Source organism: Poromitra crassiceps (genome assembly GCF_964638095.1).
Source record: "Poromitra crassiceps genome assembly, chromosome: 2".
In the NCBI taxonomy this organism is placed as follows: Eukaryota; Metazoa; Chordata; class Actinopteri; order Beryciformes; family Melamphaidae; genus Poromitra; species Poromitra crassiceps.
The window spans coordinates 20,338,722-20,356,807 of NC_139624.1; the positions used below are offsets into that span (position 1 = coordinate 20,338,722).

Sequence of the window (18,086 nt, forward strand, 5' to 3'; positions counted from 1 at the left end):
AACTACCATTAAAGAAAACTGTCTGTGAGCGATTTGTTAAATAGTTTCTTATCCATGATGATGCTGGCTGAGAGAAACCATAACTTGCAAGTTTTTTCAGCAGCAATTCATGATCAATTACATCGAATGCTACAGTAAAATCTAGCAGGACAGCCCCAGTCATTTTCTTCTTGTCAATTTCTCTCAGCCAGTCATCTGTCATTTGTGTTAAAGCAGTCGCTGTAGAACGTCCTTTTCTATATGCATGTTGGAATTCAGTGGTGAGATTGTTGATGGAAAAATAGCATTGGATTTGTTCACATACAATTCTTTCAATTAATTTGCTCAAGACAGGCAGTAAACTTATAGGCCGGCTATTCGGTCCTGAAAATGGCAGTTTTACATTTTTTGGGAGTGGTATCACTTTAGCAATTTTCCATTTTTCCGGATATAAGCATTCAGAGAAGGACAGATTAATGATGTGACAGATTGCAGGGGCCACTACATCGGGAACCATTTTCAGAAGTCGCACGTCAAGACCATCTACACCAGGTGGTTTTTCTTTGGTATTTCTCAGCAGTTCTTCAATATTCTTTACGGTTACTTTTTCAAAATTAAATGTACAATTTTTGTCTTTCATTAGTTTATCTTTTATTAATAAGCTGGATATATCATTATCTATTATTTTCATATCATTTCTTAATTTATCAAATTTATTAACTTTTAATAAATTAATTTAACTATTAAATTTTGTACAGCTCTCTCATCTATTCACCTGGTGAATGTCCGTCAATGTTTGCCAATAACAGCACGTGCACGTGGACTGTGATCTGGAGTTGTCTGGGAAAACAAGGGGAGGCGGTATGTGCTTCTACATAAATTGCTGAGTAAGTTGGTGTACAGATGTAAGTGTTGAAAAAATCATGCAGCCCTCAATAGACCCTGTTCATAAACTGTAAACCGTTCTATTCACGGTGGAGGTTTTCCTCATTCATTCTGGCGGCTGTCTATATCTCACCACCACATACAGTCATAAAGGTCTCCTACCGCTCTGTTCCCCGTGCAGCCTTGGGACTGAGGTATGGTTCACCTTATTCCAACTTATAGACAGAAATTAAAATCTGCTAAGCGTGTGGTCAAAATGGTGAAGTGACATTTAAATACTTTTGAGTGAAGGTAACATTCGTGCCAGAAGATGCACATCTAACATCCTATAGATTTTTCATTTACTTATTTTTTGTGTCAAATTTCCTTGTGATCCTGGGTTTTAGAGAGAGGCGCTGTTCCATGCCTGTCGGATTTGTCTCCATGGAGTCCCAAGAACTGAGGCGGCGAGGAAGAAGAAAACCAAGATTAGGCCTTTGGCCAGTGACTGGTAATACGGCTCGCCTGTGTAATACCTGGTGATGGGGAAGGCAAGCTCAGGCCAACACACGTCATTCCTGTCACAGTCATACTCTGTGAAGTTGATTTGAAACCTGGTTTTGGGTGATCCTGTGTTGATAGGGATGTCAGTGAATGTGACTGAGGAGGTGACAGGGAACGACTGAGTCTCCGTCAGCTCCACACATGGAGAGGAGCCACCTCCTCCACAATCCAGTTCCCAGGTGGACAGAGTGTAACTGACTTGCAGAGCGTGGATCTCCCTCTGCACCCCATCTGTGATAATACTGCTAACATGGATGTGTTGGTGGGATGGAATCCCACGGCACGATCTGGTCTTGCCTTCCACAAGCTTGCTTGAGTTCAGTCTCACAAAGCTTATGTTCACCCAGTCTGCCATGGTTAGCGCATCAGGGTCTCCACTCTTACCCACATATGTCGCTGTAATCAAAGCTGCCTGGAGAGAAGCAACAGTCTCTCTCAGGAGGTTACACTGAGTCAGATCCCGTAGGCTGACGGGTAGCAGGCATCCTGCTGTTGAATTCTCCCCAAACAGAATCGGGCTCTTCTCAGCGGCGGAACATAGTCCATCACCCACTGGTTTCCAAAGATTGATTGAGGTTCTCTCAATGGATCCATTATTATTCTCCAAAGAATCCACAAACCCCGTGATAACAGGCCTTCCCAACTGATACCCCGGTTTCCTTGAGTTCGGTTCACCCATGAATTGTCCATTCAGAAACACAGCAGAATACCTAGCAGTTAAGATCAGAGGACACGGATTCAAAGTTATAATCCCAAGCGTGCGAGTGACTGTGATATTTGTGATGCCATTTCCTTGCCAGAAGAATTTGTAATCCAAGGCCAAGGTCACATTTTCACAGACCTGCATCTCATCTGGAGAGTCAACAACAGCATCTGTGCTTGAGATAAACCGACTCGAGTCCAGGACCGCTTCATCTACCACATCCACTGTGACGACACGCCCTTGGCCATTCTTCACTTGAACCGTCAAATCACTTCGTGCCGTGTGTAAATCTGGGCAGGAGTGGAGCACGGTCACACACTTGACATTGAAGTTCTTCAAAAATGCCACAGGAGCGTTGTCTATACAGTGCCCAGTGAGAGATCTCTGAGGAATAGTGAAGTACCGATCATCTAAGCTGAAAATGGGCCTTCCTTGTTTATAGAGGTCAGTTGACGGCGGGGCTGACAATACAGGCCTTTGGAAGGATGGGCCAGGCTTCGGTATAATAGTGTCTCCCTGGTAAAAGAGTCCCAGGTAGGGGTTGTTCTCAGGTGGGGAGTCGACGCATAAAAATGGAAACCAGTCCGGGGAGTTTTCAGATGCCTGCGCAGAGCACTGATAGTCAGGAGTAGAAGAGGCGTGGCCACCGAATGGCCCAGGGAAACAGTGGGACTCAAACAGCTTCAGATGGTCAGGGGAACAGTCCTTGTCACAGCAGCAGCGTACGTCACATGCTTCACGTGTGAGGTCACAGGAACAGGAGGAGCCCAGTAGTTGTTGGTGCACTTGTTTGGGAATGAGAGCTGTATTTTCAGTGGGACGCAGCAGGGCATATATCTTGGCCTGGATGAGCAGTGATGCCTGAGGGTTGCCTCGCCTACAGGCCGTCAGTTGGAGAGTCTCTAGCACACAAAGTGGCTTTGGACAGCAGCCTCTGTCTGTCTTTTTGTCACCACACAAATAAAGGTTTCGTTTCAGTTGTAGTTTGACTCGAACTGCCGTCTTTCCCACCTGTTCCCTTGTGAGAGTCCATTGTGTTGACTGGGCTACGCATGATGGTGGAGAAAGACTTCCTGTTGGAGATACTGTCCTGAGATTCAGCAATATGTCAGAGGCCTTTCCAAGCAGGAATGCAGTGAGCGTGGGTCCAGTTGCAGTGATATAGGATGGCTGAAAAACAAGAATGCCTTTGGTATGGGACAGGAAAATGAACAGAAATAGAAATATAAATTGACATGAATGAACACTAGATACGTTAGCCATTGGTTCACTTGAGACCGTCAACATATTCGTAAACTGGACACAGACAAGATCATGAGATCATGATCCCACGACAAATCCATCTTGCCACTCTCCAAAATACTGGTTTGAATCTGAACCAGCAGTGGTTCCCACCAATCAGCGTCCTATGAGGCAGCTACAGGCGGGCTTTAGGTGTGACGCGAGCGAGAGCGAGCTGGTGATAGACGTGATAGACAGATGGTTCATCCAATCACCAGGTATTTTTTTAAAGTGGCTGCCTTGAAATGGTTTCCCAAGCAACTCGTTCCCAGATGGCAGCGTCAGACTAGGACCAATAGTCCTATTTCAAGCCTGTGCAGGGAAGGATTTATGACATCACTGATGATGTCACAATCTCTATGACATCATCAATACTCAATGCCCATGTGCAGATCTAACAATGTAGGCCAACTAGATTATGATGAAAGCAAATGACTGAACCTCTGATGCATTCTATAATCGATGTAGTGCAGTGTGATGCTGCTACTCTCTCAAGGACATCAGCAGATTGCAGCGTCCCATCCACTGTGCTGAAAAGGTGATCGGATGCACCTGCCATCCCTTCAGGACCTATACACACCACCAGGACGCTGAAGCTTCAATACAGTGACCTATGACATATTACTTGCTAAATTATCCAAATATGGTTTTCATGAATGTGTATACAGATGGTTATTAAATTATATACAAAACAGAACAGTATGTCGTATTGTATTATGTCAATGGCTGGGTTTCTGTAAGATCTAGGATGACTTGTGGTGTTCCCCAAGGATCAATACTTGGACCTTTGTTGTTTTTGATTTACATTAATGACCTTGCTGCTGCGTCTTCTAATGTAATGTAATGTAATGTAATGTAATGCTATTGTTTATGCTCATGCTTGTTTATTTTTAAGGACAATTTGGCTGAAACCATTTTGCAATTTTTTCCATGCCCTTTGCTTCTGATATAAGAGAATCATAGCTACTGTGCGATAGAATCAAATTGGTATCATCACCAAAAAGTAAAGGTAGTCCTTTACTTTTTGGTGATGATACCAATTTGATACCCTTTTAGCCAATTGGCATGAACACAAACACCTTCACACACACACACTTGACCTCCATGCGAGATTTCAGCCTCCTAGTGTGAAAACTGTGCCCGCTAAAGGGTGGTGAATTTTTTGTGTACGAACCGACAAACCAACAGAGTGACATAAAGCTGCTAGGCACAGCTAAAACGTCATGATATTCACTAGAAAGAATAAGAAATATTGTAGTAATAGTGCCAGAATCATAGTCAATGGGAATTAACTTCAGGGTCTCATCTGCTAGGTTCCTCGGAAATTCTGAAATTGAATAGGAAAAACTACATTCATCTTGTCTGTAATGAAATAATTAAATCAATTGGAGGACGCCCTCGCAGTGTCTTTGCACATGACGGAGCCCATGGGAACACTTGATGGGCCCATGGGACGCCTCATAATCATTTATCTTACATGTCAGTTATAATATGCATCTTATTACACCATTTCTGTCCTTGCTGGTATTTGTTGCCATTTGATTATCAAGGATTTAGTAGAGGAACCCACCAGTCATGACCACATTTGCCAGTTGGGTTCCTATGGCCCCCCACTACTCAAGCAAGGCCACATACCCCCATGTTGACCAGATGGTGGTGCTATAGTAAGTTTATTCTTTCCTCTATCATTTCTGAACAACCATTTCCGCCCACATTTTACATTTTGAATTTTGTCCAAACGTTTTTGTCGCTACTACTAGAAATTTTGTTGAATCTTCACCAAACCACGACACACAGCTGTCTGGAGTGTCCTGCACAAAAGTCCCCTAGCGGCTTTTGGATAGAGTCCACACCGTTTTCATATCGCATCAGTCACTGATTAAATCAACACCGATGACATCACAATTGCTTGTGTGCCATCAGTGATGATCACTGATCACATCACTCACCGATTGATTGATTGATTGATTGATTGATTGATTGAAGTGTTTATTTCGAATATGAAAGCAAAATAATAAAATAAAAGCCATTTCAGAAACAAAGAAAAATAGAATATATAGGCTACATATTCGAAAAGGAGAAGAAGTAAAACTTATTAACTCCCACCCCTTCTCCATAAATAATAAATAATAACAAGCTTCCTGGTCTAACCCTGTCTATACATTACTGTGTAACAGGCTCAGATACCGGAAAAGAAAAGGAAAAAAACTAAAACAAAAACAAGAAACAAAAACAAAACAATGGATAGATATATATTAGACATTCGATATTACAAGGTGGTGCTACTAACCACACAAAGTGTCTATGTGCTTGTAAGGAACATGCATGGAATCCCACTCAATGGGTCCACGAGATACCAGCCAGGCAAGTCAACTGTTGCCCCTAACCTCATCGAGGGAGGCCAGAAATGGATCCCAGACAGCCGAAAACGGAGTTTTGGTCCTCAGGAACCTAAGTCTCTCCATCCGTATCACAGAAGGCATGTCCGTCAACCTTTATTGAAAAGAAGGTGAAGATGAAGACTTCCGTTCCTTCAGAATGAGTTTTTTTTTACAGATGAAATCATAATTGCTCGAGTGACATCACCATTGCGTGAATGTGAACATAGAATACACCCCCCACATTATGACATCATTAGAACATCGAATACACCCCCCACATTATGACATCATTACAACATCATCGGTGATGACATCAAAACTGGTCACCAGGCCGAGCCGTTTAAAACTGTATGACATCATCAGTGACCTGGGCATTGTTTGTTTGTTTCTTTCTTTCTTTCTTTCTTTCGTGGGGACAAAGACATACAGGCGCTGACAGACCCTCTTATAGACGCATCAGCTCCTAGTGGCCATGCACTGTAAAAAGTGTGCCCATAGGGGGTGCTACAGCAATATAATTGTTTGTGTATCTATCTGTCTGTCTGTCTGGAGTTGCTCCTCGAGCAATTTTGCCAAAACACTGACGTGTGTTTGTTTGTGTGTGTGTGTGTGTGTGTGTGTGTGTGTAGGACTTTTACCGTGAAGGGCTGTATGTGAAGTGTGTGTTGGATCGACAGGTATCTTCTGCCAAATCTGGTCTTATCTTATATTCTTATCTTACTATCTTTATCTTACACTATATTGAATGAAGGAAACTGCCCATTTGTCTGTCTGTCTGGCTGAATCCATTTAACTCGGCAACGGGTTGGCCAATGGATCTGAAGCTACACATGGGCATTGAGCATTGGAATAGGCAGGAAGTGATGACGGTTTTTCCCTTTCCCCAGATTTCAGCTGTTTATGAGCATTTTTAATCTCAATAGCACAATAGAAGTCCAACACACACAATAAAAGTCCAACACACACTTCACACAGCCCCAACAGGTTGGCCAATCAATTATAGTACTGTAGTAGGAGGACTTTGAATAAACAAGCGAACAGCTGTGCGTTTTTAATCCTGCTATCAGCCAGTTTATTTCCTGCGGCCACGCTTCTGATTTTTCCCCTGGGATTCAATCAGCTTGACGCTGTCATTTTTGATTTGCTCACGACTCGGGGCCTCGTCTTCATCGTCACTAGAAGGCTGGAAGGTGTCTTCAGGCTTGTAGTACTTCTGTTCCAGCATGTTCCTCTGCTCTAGGAAGGTCCAAACTTCCTCTTGGTGTAGGCTGATGTCCTCGGAACTCTGCCCTGACTTTCTGCTCAGCAACTTGGGGAGCAGTGCGTTGATGGCACTCATTTTGTCCTCTATCTGGGCATTACTTTGCCGCTCCTCCACAGCCACACAGGTCATGTAGAGATGGGCGACTCCCTGCTCAACGTTGTTGTGCAAAGTGTCCTCCACCTTCTTCAGCGCAATTTGTGCACGTCGGACACGCTCGTCCTCCTGCTCCAGCTCTGCCTCCAGCTCTTCAGTCGTAGCTATAAGTACCTCAGTGAACTTGAGAGAATCGTACTGTTGCTCTAGGTCTTCCAAGGTGTTTTTCCTCTGCTTCACCAGGTCCTCATACTGGGTCATCTGGATTTGGAGCTGGGCTTCGGTGGCTTGCTGTAAATTTGGCTTCTTCACTAGCTCCTGTAGATCAGTGCAGCCCACGGCGTCTTTCAGAGCGTCAATGTCCTCCATTATGTTAGACTGTCGGGTAGGAGTGGGGTCGACACAAGACTCCTCAGTTGTGACGGCAACTGTGTCGACTTCAGCCTCTTTCTTCTGCTTCGACCCATCCTTCTCCTTTCGCATGTCCATCTCCTCTTTCATTGCCCTCAGTTCTCTCAGCTCGCTCTCCATCCTGCTGTTCTCCTGCGCCGTCTCATGTTCCAGCTGACCCAGCTCCATCATTGCACTGTCTGCAGCAGCTACCGCTTCCTGTGATCTTTTGAACACTTTGTCCACATCTGCCTGGCCAACAACTGCTGCACTCTGTTCCACGGCACTCACTTCCAGCTGCTTCCTTTCCAGCTGCAGGTAGTCACGGATGTCCACATAGGCCTTGTGGGTTTTCTCTGCCTCTGTGTTTTTGGTCTTCATCTTCTCCAGGCTGTTCTCCAACTGCACCTGCCGGCTATAGGTGCCTTTGTTGTTGTCATCTGGATTCTGACACTCCAGGCCTTTCAACCTCTCCTCCACCTCCGATAATTTCGATTCTCTGCTCTCCACTTCGTGCTTCAGGCTGTTGTGCTCATTGATCAGGAGCTGCATCTGCCGCTGGTCTTGTTCCGGTTTGCACGCCACCGTTTTTGCACCAGGCTTGGGCGTCGACTTCCGAGTTCGCGGTTTGTTGTTGCTGTCGCCTACAGTCTGCCCTGGCCGAATCGTTTTCTCCAATTTCTTGGTTGATGAACTCATTTGCAATGCAGTTTAAAATTTTGTCTGCCAATGCTGTTTATAGCCTCGGCGGGAGTCTATGACCTCCCTTATGACATCACAATTGCACGAGGGCTCAGCTCGGCACTTTTTTACCTCAGCACACACTGGTGACATGAGCAATTGTAATGTCACCAGTGATGTTGCTCAAGTCCTCGAGCAATTGTAATGTCATCAGTCAGTGATCTCATCAGTGATGACATTATGTCACAATTGCTCATTGGTGACATGATAAATTGTGATGTCGTCACCACCAGTGATGTCACTTGACCAATTGTGATGTCACCAGTGAGTGATGTCATCAGTGAGTGATGTCATCACCACTGATTATGTCACTGTTGACATGACTGAGGTCACATGCCACTGATGTCACAATGTCAAAAGTGACACCATCAGCCACCGGAATAACACCACGAGCCACTGAATTTTTCCGTATTAAGACGAGTTGCAAGAGTCGTCCAAAGATTTTTCACATCACTGAAGACATCACAATTCAGTCTATGACATGACTGATGATGCTCAGTTAATAGTAGACACCAGCTGATCCAATTTAAAGTCACTCACCATCTTCACTATTCTAAGCACAAGTTGCACAAGATCTACCCCTCTGTCTCACCACTATGTGACAGGTGTCAGAGGGCACTCTGTCTCCTGCTTTCTGGTCCTGCCCTTCACCGACGGGATTCTGGGCCGAAATATTTGATTGGTACTCTAAAGCCTACATACAAAATAATCCTTCAGCCGGAGGCAGAACTCGCCATCTTCGGCTGCTCGGAGTCCTCTCTGAACTTCCCTACAGCTGTGCAGCAGTCTCTGACACAGGGGACAACTGTCGGCAAAAGATTTTTAACTATCTGGGACCTGTTTCTAGCCTACCTTGACGAGGTTAGGGGGGCGATGGGTGACTCGCCCGGTTGGTTTCTCATGGACCCCTTGCGTGGGATCCCCATGCACATCTCTTACAAGCACATAAGCACCTTATGTGGCTGGTAGCACCCCGTTGTAACTGAATGTTGATAATATATGTGTTTTTTTTTTCTTTTCTTTTCCTGTCTGAGTCTGTTCTTTTCTGTGCTGGGGGGGGTGTGGTATATGGCCCATTGACCCTTTAATAGTTTATATTATCTTATATTTTATCATTAAGAGGGGAGTGCAGTTATGAAGTGTAGTGTTAACTAAATCAGTGGGAGTTGAGGTTAGTGAGACGAAAAGGGCAGGCAGGGGCAAGCAGGCTCCTCTTTGAAGCATTTGAAAGGAGCAATAAATAGACAGCTGAAGACACACACAGGAGTTTTAACAAAATGATTAGATAGCATCTCAGGGGGTGACTAGGAGAGTGACACACAAAAGTACAGTTTAGGGGGTTACGCACACACAGAAGAAACAGAGGCTTGTTTATGAGAGGATGAACACATGCTCAAAGGCACTCAAGCAGTGACATGCAGCATTCTGTTGGGACACTAGATAGTGGCTTTGTTTGTAAGAGGACAGGAGAAGGGGGGCAATAACCCTGCAGGCCATCGGGAAAGGAGATAACACCATTTGTTGGGGGCCATCTAAGCAGGAAAGAGCAAGAAGCTGTGTAGGCCCTTTCAAAGATGAAAGAGACAGCTGTCAGATGGGGGTTTGATTGATAGGTGACACACTGTAGTGGTTCGACAGACAGCACATACTCATCTAAGCAGGGAGATGATTGGATGAGAGAGTGGGGTATGACAAGCTGAGAGGAGAAGGAGGCTGAGCCTAGGAAGTTTTTAAATACAGTGGACACAGGTTCAGAGGTCAGAAAGAATACCCTCAAGACCATCTTTCTCCATGACTCTTAGAGAGCCATGTCAGATATCACATGCAAATAAAATAATACTTTAAATAGACATCATGTTTCTGTGGTTCATCTCTTCATCTCTCGGTGCATTCAAGACACGACAAAGTGGCGAGCCAGACGGAGATGGTTAATCGGCGGCCAGGATGGAGCAACTGCACACGGCAGGTGAGTAGGCCTATCTCTAAAATATTGGGATGCGCTGTGTGTTTGCTCTGTTTCGTCGACCAGCACGAACGCTAGTAGGGAGAGAGAAGTGAAGATGGGACTGAACTGTTTAAAGTTAATGCAATGATTTTAGAATAGTAGAAATGTTTGTTAGTTTTTAGTGAGAATAAGAGAGACTTTTCAGGGTTAAACTGGCACACAGAGTCGGATCTGATAAGTAAGGCAGATAGCCTAGCTAGCTACTGTAAATGAAGACAGATATAGACTTGGAATCACATAATGAAACCAACACGTTGAACATTGTTTTTTAGAACGAAGTCAGTGTGGGAGTGATTGTGTAATAACTGCTTTGATTAAGTTTTGCTCTAGTAGAAATGTTTGTTAGTTTTTAGTAAATTTGTCTAATGTAAACTAGGACAACAATTAATAATTAGACTCCGCCCTCCAAGCGTGACGTAGAATTATTGATTGGTATTGCTTATGGATTTATGGTCTGATCAATCATGGCTATATAGGTAATGCGGTCCTAGTCGTCGGTTGCCTAGGGAGTAATTAAATGTGTGTAAGCGATTTGGAAAGGCAACTGAGAAAACGCAAATTTAAATAGATTGATTGTGGGATCACACAAACCGTTTGGCAAAAATACGTGTGCAGTTTTGGAAAGATTAAAATGAAAAAGGAGTGTCTTTCACTCTAAAAAAGTTGGAAAAAGTCGCACGGTAAATAGATCTTGGGCCCAAAAGCAAATAGTCAGAGTATAAGAGATATGGAAATAAGAGATGAGATTTTAGAGATATTGAAACGCGCGTTTGATAATGTGTTATTGTTTAGGCTGTGTTATGTGTTATGTGCTGTGTGTTATGTTCTATGTGCTATGTGTTATGTGTAGTATGATTGACTATGATTGATTGATTGTGTATCTGGCCAGATTGTGTGAGTGGTGGAATAAATGAAAGTAATGTTTAAAGTGGGTTTAATATTATAATGTCAGCGCGATCAGATGAGATCAGATGAGATCAGATTGGGTACTTTGATTGCCACGCAACCAGTTTGGGGGTGATGGCTGAGAGAATAATGATAAATAGGAAAATGGTCTCTCAACAGTGGCTAAATAAACTAGATTGTTAGTCCAATGCGTACAATAAAAGGTTGCCCCATGGCTATATTATGGGTTATTCATGTAATGTTAGTATATTTTAATAGGACTGATTTGAGAAACTGAAGAGGATCCAGACCAGTTTGCGTGATGCTAAAGCTGTTAGCCATTTAGCATGTAGTAGCAACTTTGTAAGATACTGGTCGAAATAATAACTAATTAAATTATATTTTTAGTCTAATGGGTAGAGTAGCAGTTCGCGATATCCTCACATCAAAGAGGACTGCTGAGATAGAGATAATAGTACATTTGAATATAAATTAAATTTTAGTTTAGCGAGCAGAGATAAGTCAGTGGAGTGCATCATTCTGAGAGGCTCCGGGTGGAAATGATGGCTGGTGATTTACGTTCCGTCTGAGGAAAATGCGTTACGGTGTGGTCGATAGGTAAAGAAAATATAATATGTTATCAGTAAATAGATATAGATATAATGTTGCTATTTGATCAGCGATGGAATAGCGCTAAAGGGATTAGGGGATGTTGGTTGTTTATGGCTGGTTGCAAGTTGGCGAGAGTATACGAGTGTGGATTTCCTTTGGGGATTTTCAAAATAAGCAATTTAGCGGGGGATCTTGCTAGAATATAATAAATGGGTTTTATAATTTGTGGCGACTGGACCAATAGGAAACCATATGAAACGACTAGATAATGAATATAATAGAATAGCGCTATATTTGTCATTCATAGGCAGGGGAGCTGATGGTTTTATGAGGGACTGGTGTGGAGCGTGGAGCGTGGTGACGTGTCTATTGTGATTCTGGATGGAACAGCTGTGATGGTGCGTGCGCGGGTGTATGATCTGAGGAGCGTGTATGGATTGGTCACAATGTTACAACTGACACTATCATGTATTATTTTAACAAAGCGTGAATAAGCAGACCTGAAATAGCCTACTCGGCTACATAATTAATAGGAGGTTGTTACAATGAATGGTGCGTGGGGATACGGGGCTGTGAGGAGCCTGGGTTGAGAGCATGTGATTAGTTTCAGTCATATTTTGTTAAATCCATAGATTATTCGCCCTAGAAAAGTGGATTCATATTTTGTCATAGTGTAAAAGAATGACCTTAATGTGTGAATGAAGATTTCGGGGAATAATCATGTATCAAGCTGAATAAATATTGGTTAAAAAAGATGGTTTTTACAGATAGGCTATAGCGTGTGTGTGTGGGAGATAAGATGGCTGGTTTGTATCTTGAGAGAGAGGCTGTGAAGTGGTAGCCTATATGATGATGTGAATGTGTGCAATGATCCGTGAATATTCATTTATAAAGTCGATTGGGTGCCTGATTGGTGTTGAATGAGTTGTCTAATCAAGAAGTGTGTGTAAGTTGTAGTCCACTCGATAGCCTGGAGCTCTATACAAATTTGTGACATCACTAACTTAGCTAGGAGAGGGAAAGGAGAGGTTTCCGTCATAAGCTCTGTGTGCGGCGGTTATTCTGACTTAAACTGAAGTCTTTTGATTAATGTCTAGTTGTGTAGTTAGGCCACGTATACAACAGTTTATGTTGGGGTTTATTTACTTATTTACATGTTTATAATACACTGCTGAATTCAACTTTCTGGGTTACTGCGGTAACATCCTGATTCATGCGAAGCTAAAATGGAATGTGCTATACAGGACACCGTAGTTTAGTGTCAAGTCTCGCGAGAGTTAACGTGACTTAGTCTGACTTCAAGATGGCTGAATAAATAACAGTAGCTACTACGTACAGCTTGTGTGGATATCATTTAATAACTGATAGATTACAGTGTGCCAGAGGGTAAATGCAACAACTACTGAGGTCATTCTTCATTTTTATTGGTCCCATTCAGTCACAGGTGTAGTCAAAACACGGAAGTTAGGGAAGTAGGCTATTAGATATAGGTGAGAATGGTTACTGTAGGCCACTCTGCAGTAGGTGTTAAGTAATAAGAAATATTGATAGGGGAAGTAGACTACAAGAGAAGTTATGGGGATTTCTGCGAAGTGGGGAATATTCTTCTAAGGGGTGCGTTCAATAAATAGGAATGTATAGGGATATTGTAGTAGAATAATGATTAATGACTGTAGACTCTGTTTGTTTTGGTCAAATGGGGGACTTTCAGGGATGCCGTAGGGCAGTGTTTCCCAACCAGGGGTACGTGTACCCCTAGGGGTACTTGAGCAGCTTGTTGGGGGTACTTGGAAAGATTGGGGAATACAATTTATTTCCGGCAGGTGTCAACTTACACTAGGCTACTCTGTGAAAGGTCACGTTCACACATGTCAAACCGCGCAAATCAACTAGCTACAGTAGCATCCAGCATAGATATACATGTTAAATCAACTAGCTACAGTAGCATGTAGCATCGACCACAGATAAATGGCTCAAACGTCCAGTTGTCACTCCAGATTCAGTTTTAGGGAAGCTCACTGACAAAAGGAAAAAGAGGCCACGCCCAACAATGGCCGTTAAGTGACAGATACATTTTGTATGGATTGAGGCTACTCGTGCATCCACAGATCCACCACAGCCACAGTTTCCTTGCGGTACAAAGTACACGCATGAGTGAGGGGGTACTGACACCATGAGTGAGGGGGTACTAACAGCATGGCAAAACAGCTCAAGGGGTACATAATACAAAAAATGTTGGGAACCACTGCCGTAGGGGACCTGGTGAGGGCTGTTGTTTGCTCAGTGCGGTAGTAGTGGTAATAAATAAGTTAATTACAGTAAGTTGTTTTTATTTTAAATCAGCTTCCAAGTGACCATTAAACATATTCAATGCGGTTATCTATGACATAGAAGAAGAGGGATGTCTTATCGTTTTAGCTTAATAGTCTATGCAGCGGAGAGTAGTATACTGTAGAATATATAGCACAAATAGGGTTTTCTATAGCTGTAGTGGGTTTGAAAATCAGTGGGCAAATATTTGTGTATTTTATTAAGATGCACATAGGCTGGTATTAATAATTAAAATTATTGTTTCTAGATGGGGAGAAAGTACATTTGCAAACTAGGGCAGAGTTGTAAACAAGCATGGCATATGTCTTAACGGTGGTAACATAACATAGAAGTTGACTACAGTTCATACCAGGATATGACATTGAAACTACAATACCCAGAGTGCTTTGCAGCATGGAGCAGGAAGTAGATTGGCCAATCAGCAATCAGGAGCCTAGGATTAGCGGTTGTGAGTTATTGTAAGCTACGATTTGGGAAGATTATTGGTAAAGATTAATAGTATTACAGTGAAGAAGCTTATTTAGTGGTAGAGAAGCAGGATAATAATGTGTGGAGCTATTTAAGAGAATGGGAGGTGATTTGATAATCGCATGTTATGTTTGTCTACTGTGAGCTGCCGTAGTGTTTATTTGTATTGCACATTTTATACACAGAGGCAATTCAAAGTGCTTCACATAAAATGGTTGACAGGAAAAGAAAAGAAAAGAAGAGAGTAAAACGGATATTTAAAAGCATCACAACACAACTTAAGAAAGGAGTATGAAAAGTGCAATAAACAACAGGCGCGGCAGTGGCAGAAAGAGCTGAACTTATAGAGGACTCATTGGGTTTGCATAGTAGCTGTCAGCAGTTAAAAGTGACGGTAAACATAAAAGTCTTTAGTCTATTTTTAAATTTAAATAGCCAGATCGATATCACATCAGCATGCAGCTCTTGCTATTAAAACGAGTGATCAGTTCACAGTGTGATCCTTGACTCACACACCGCATGTGAAGGGGAGTCATTTTACACAGCGAGTGAGTGAGTGGGGGAGCGAGAGAGAGCGAGTGGGCATGTGTGCGTTAGTCAGCGTGAGTCAGTCAAAAGTGAAGGAGTGAACGGAGGAAATTGATAGATTGGTGAATGAATTACTCTGCTCTGTGTTAGTTGTGAAGTGAATTGGTTGCTTGCTATTGTTGGTGTGAATGAATGTTCAGTAGTATTGAATGGTTGGATGAGTTGCTTTATTGCTGGAACGGGATGAGTGGAGAATGTTGTTTATTGAGGTGAATGAGCTAGGGGGTGATTGCAGAGGGCATTGGTGATTAGGTTGTAAATTCTTTGTGTGTGTGGGTGTTTCATGTTGAAGTGATGTTGAAGTGAGTTTGTCTTCCTGGGGGTTAGCTAACAGAGTATGAAACAGAGATAGATGGTATATGAAATTATTTAGGCTAGAGATAACATTAACTGAGGTTTGATAATTAGTAGCCTATATAAGAGCTTCAGTTTAGATTGAGTGATTGGGAAATCATTTATTAGGCTGTTTTGATGGATGGGGGTGTTTATTTGAGGTGCCAAGGAATCTGTAGCTTTGATTCATTCTTGGTTGTGGATAGAAGTTGATTGGGGTATACTGAATAGGAGTTAATTGATGAGGCATGTTGAAACATTGATAGGGGTTTGTGAATAGAGATTGCATTAGAATATTTGGATGGAGTTGAACCAGCAACCTTACTGATTACTTGAGCGTTCAGGATGTTTGGGGGGAAAGAATAGCACAGTGTTATGGGAGGAGAGATAGTCTAATAGTTATGGAAAAAGGGAAAAACGATGTCATCAGCAGAGTTAATCAGTCAGATATACTGAGATGGGGTTTTTGGCATACATGATTTGATATTTGATGTTTAAGTCAATCCAATTGAGCAATTTGAATTACTTGATTGCTTCTGTAGAGAATAAAAGTAAAATAGAGTAAAGTCCCAATGATTGTCACACCTGAGTGTGTGAAATTAATATCTGCATATAGTATAGAATAATACCTAATGAACCCTACAGGTGTTTGCTATTTGACTACTTCACGAAAAGGGAGGCCCTATTGATTAAAAAGATAAATTATTTTGTGGCTGTTTGATAGAAGCATTAGTGTGGGAAACCAGAGGGGTGGAATGTAAATTATAGATGTGATCATATTAAAATTGTTATGGGGTCTGGTTAGATGATGCTATCATCTATCCCACAAGCTTGGCTGGGGAGACCTGGATGAATCAGTGTTATTGAAGTTATGCTGTAACACACTGGACTAAGGCAATACTGAAATACTAAGGAGTTAAACACAGCTTGTGTGTCAGAGTCATTCATTTTAGGTTATGCATCATACATAAATAGCTATTATATGACTACAAATAGGGGGAAGCGAATTTTTGGGGAATGATAAAGTTAATCTCATCTTTCTATTAACTTTTTGATCACAGGTGATAAAATAATATGTTTCTACATCACATTGATTACACAGGGGGATACACAGGCGGATGATTAATTGGGGGTTTATATGCATTGTGAGGAAGTCAATGAGACTGAATGGAACATATGTATGTAGAGCTGCATTTTAAAGTATGCCAAAAAGACAGAAGGTTGTAAAGCTGAAAAGAAAATGCTCCCATCAGCTGTTATGAAGATAATGGGGTTTCATCCCTCCCCAATGATTATAAAATAAGGGGAACTGGTCCCTCCCTAAGAGAAAGAGAAAGGCACAATGAAATCTTGATGTTGATAATGCTGTCATTGGCAATGAGTTGTAAACTTGAAAATATGGCTCTATTATCCGTATGGTTTGGAAGTTTTATTGCAATTAAAAATGACAAAAATAATTATGGGGAAATTTGAGAAGTCTGCTGTGTATCTTCCTATAGACAATATAGACTGACTGAAGATGAATTGTATTATATTTATGAGGAGACACATAGATGCAAACACAGGTTATATATAGTACACTGTAGAACTAGTTTCTGAGTTATATTATAAAGATGGGCAGTTGTGGGGATTTTTGAAGATCATAAAGTCTGTTTTTGATTTGGATTTTGAGGCCTCCTATTAGTGTTGTGGTTTTAGCAAATTATTTTAGTATATATGATTTGAGGACTTAGAGTGGGGTTATAGTTGATAGTGTTAATGTTAATGCAGTGTGAAGTGCGATTTGCTGGTTGAGTAATTAGGTAAGTTATACTGTAGCTGATAGAGTATTGATGAAATTAATGATTGAAGTAGGTTATTAGGGGGGAGATAACTGTATTTAGGAGGTTGTTTAGAGAGAGGTGTGATTTCTTAAAAGTTGACATCTTAAGTAAAAGTAAATTAAGTAATGGGGTTAGTATAGGGGAGAGTGCAGAAGATTGACTTATGTATCGAATGTTGACATAATGACACTGATAGGTGGTGAGGTTTAGTGTTTGAACAACAAGAAATAAGCGAAGAGGGCCTTTAGAAGCTTTTGGTTAGTTATAGATTTAATGAGGGGATTATAAGGAGATTTGTGTATTCAGAAGCAGCGTCTCTGATATTGCTTATGTATGTATGTTGCGTGGGGGATGAGTCTGGTGTATAGTGGGTTGAATGGATGTGGATGTGGGAACTTTTGTAGTTTGGGAAAAAGAATCAGATGGTTGGAATGAGATATTAAGGGGTTATGGGGATTTCAGTGTAAACTAATGAAGTGGTTTAGTTGAGGAATATTACATAAGCTGATCTTTGATGTTGGATGAGGGGGATGAGTTTGGGGGATTGCAGTATGATAAAACATAATGAGGAAGATTATTACATGGGGGTGTGAGTGGCTGATTTTGCATGCTGTAAGTTCCAGTATATTTGAGTTGATTTGAGTGTGATATTTGAGATAGGATCTGAGTGGGTTGTTGGTATATTATTTGGACATGTCTCAGATGGTTTGAGAGAGAGAATATGTTTGGGGGAGTTAGTAGTGAGAAGCAATTTTTGATGAAAGCAATGGTATGTTGAAGA

At 41.9% G+C, this 18,086-nt stretch overlaps 2 protein-coding genes across 2 annotated transcripts; both read right to left on the minus strand.

Moving 5' to 3' along the window:
* Positions 1-1,246: 1,246 nt before the first annotated feature.
* Positions 1,247-3,397, minus strand: LOC310798791 (tectonic-2-like; the record flags this gene model as incomplete). Its single annotated transcript, XM_083661343.1, has 2 exons — positions 1,247-3,297; positions 3,382-3,397. The coding sequence occupies 2 exons, from the start codon at positions 3,395-3,397 to the stop codon at positions 1,247-1,249; spliced, it is 2,067 nt and encodes a 688-aa protein (XP_083517469.1).
* Positions 3,398-6,844: 3,447 nt separating this feature from the next.
* Positions 6,845-8,218, minus strand: LOC310798803 (coiled-coil domain-containing protein 183-like; the record flags this gene model as incomplete). Its single annotated transcript, XM_083661353.1, has 1 exon — positions 6,845-8,218. The coding sequence occupies one exon, from the start codon at positions 8,216-8,218 to the stop codon at positions 6,845-6,847; it is 1,374 nt and encodes a 457-aa protein (XP_083517479.1).
* Between the last annotated feature and the right edge of the window lie 9,868 nt (positions 8,219-18,086).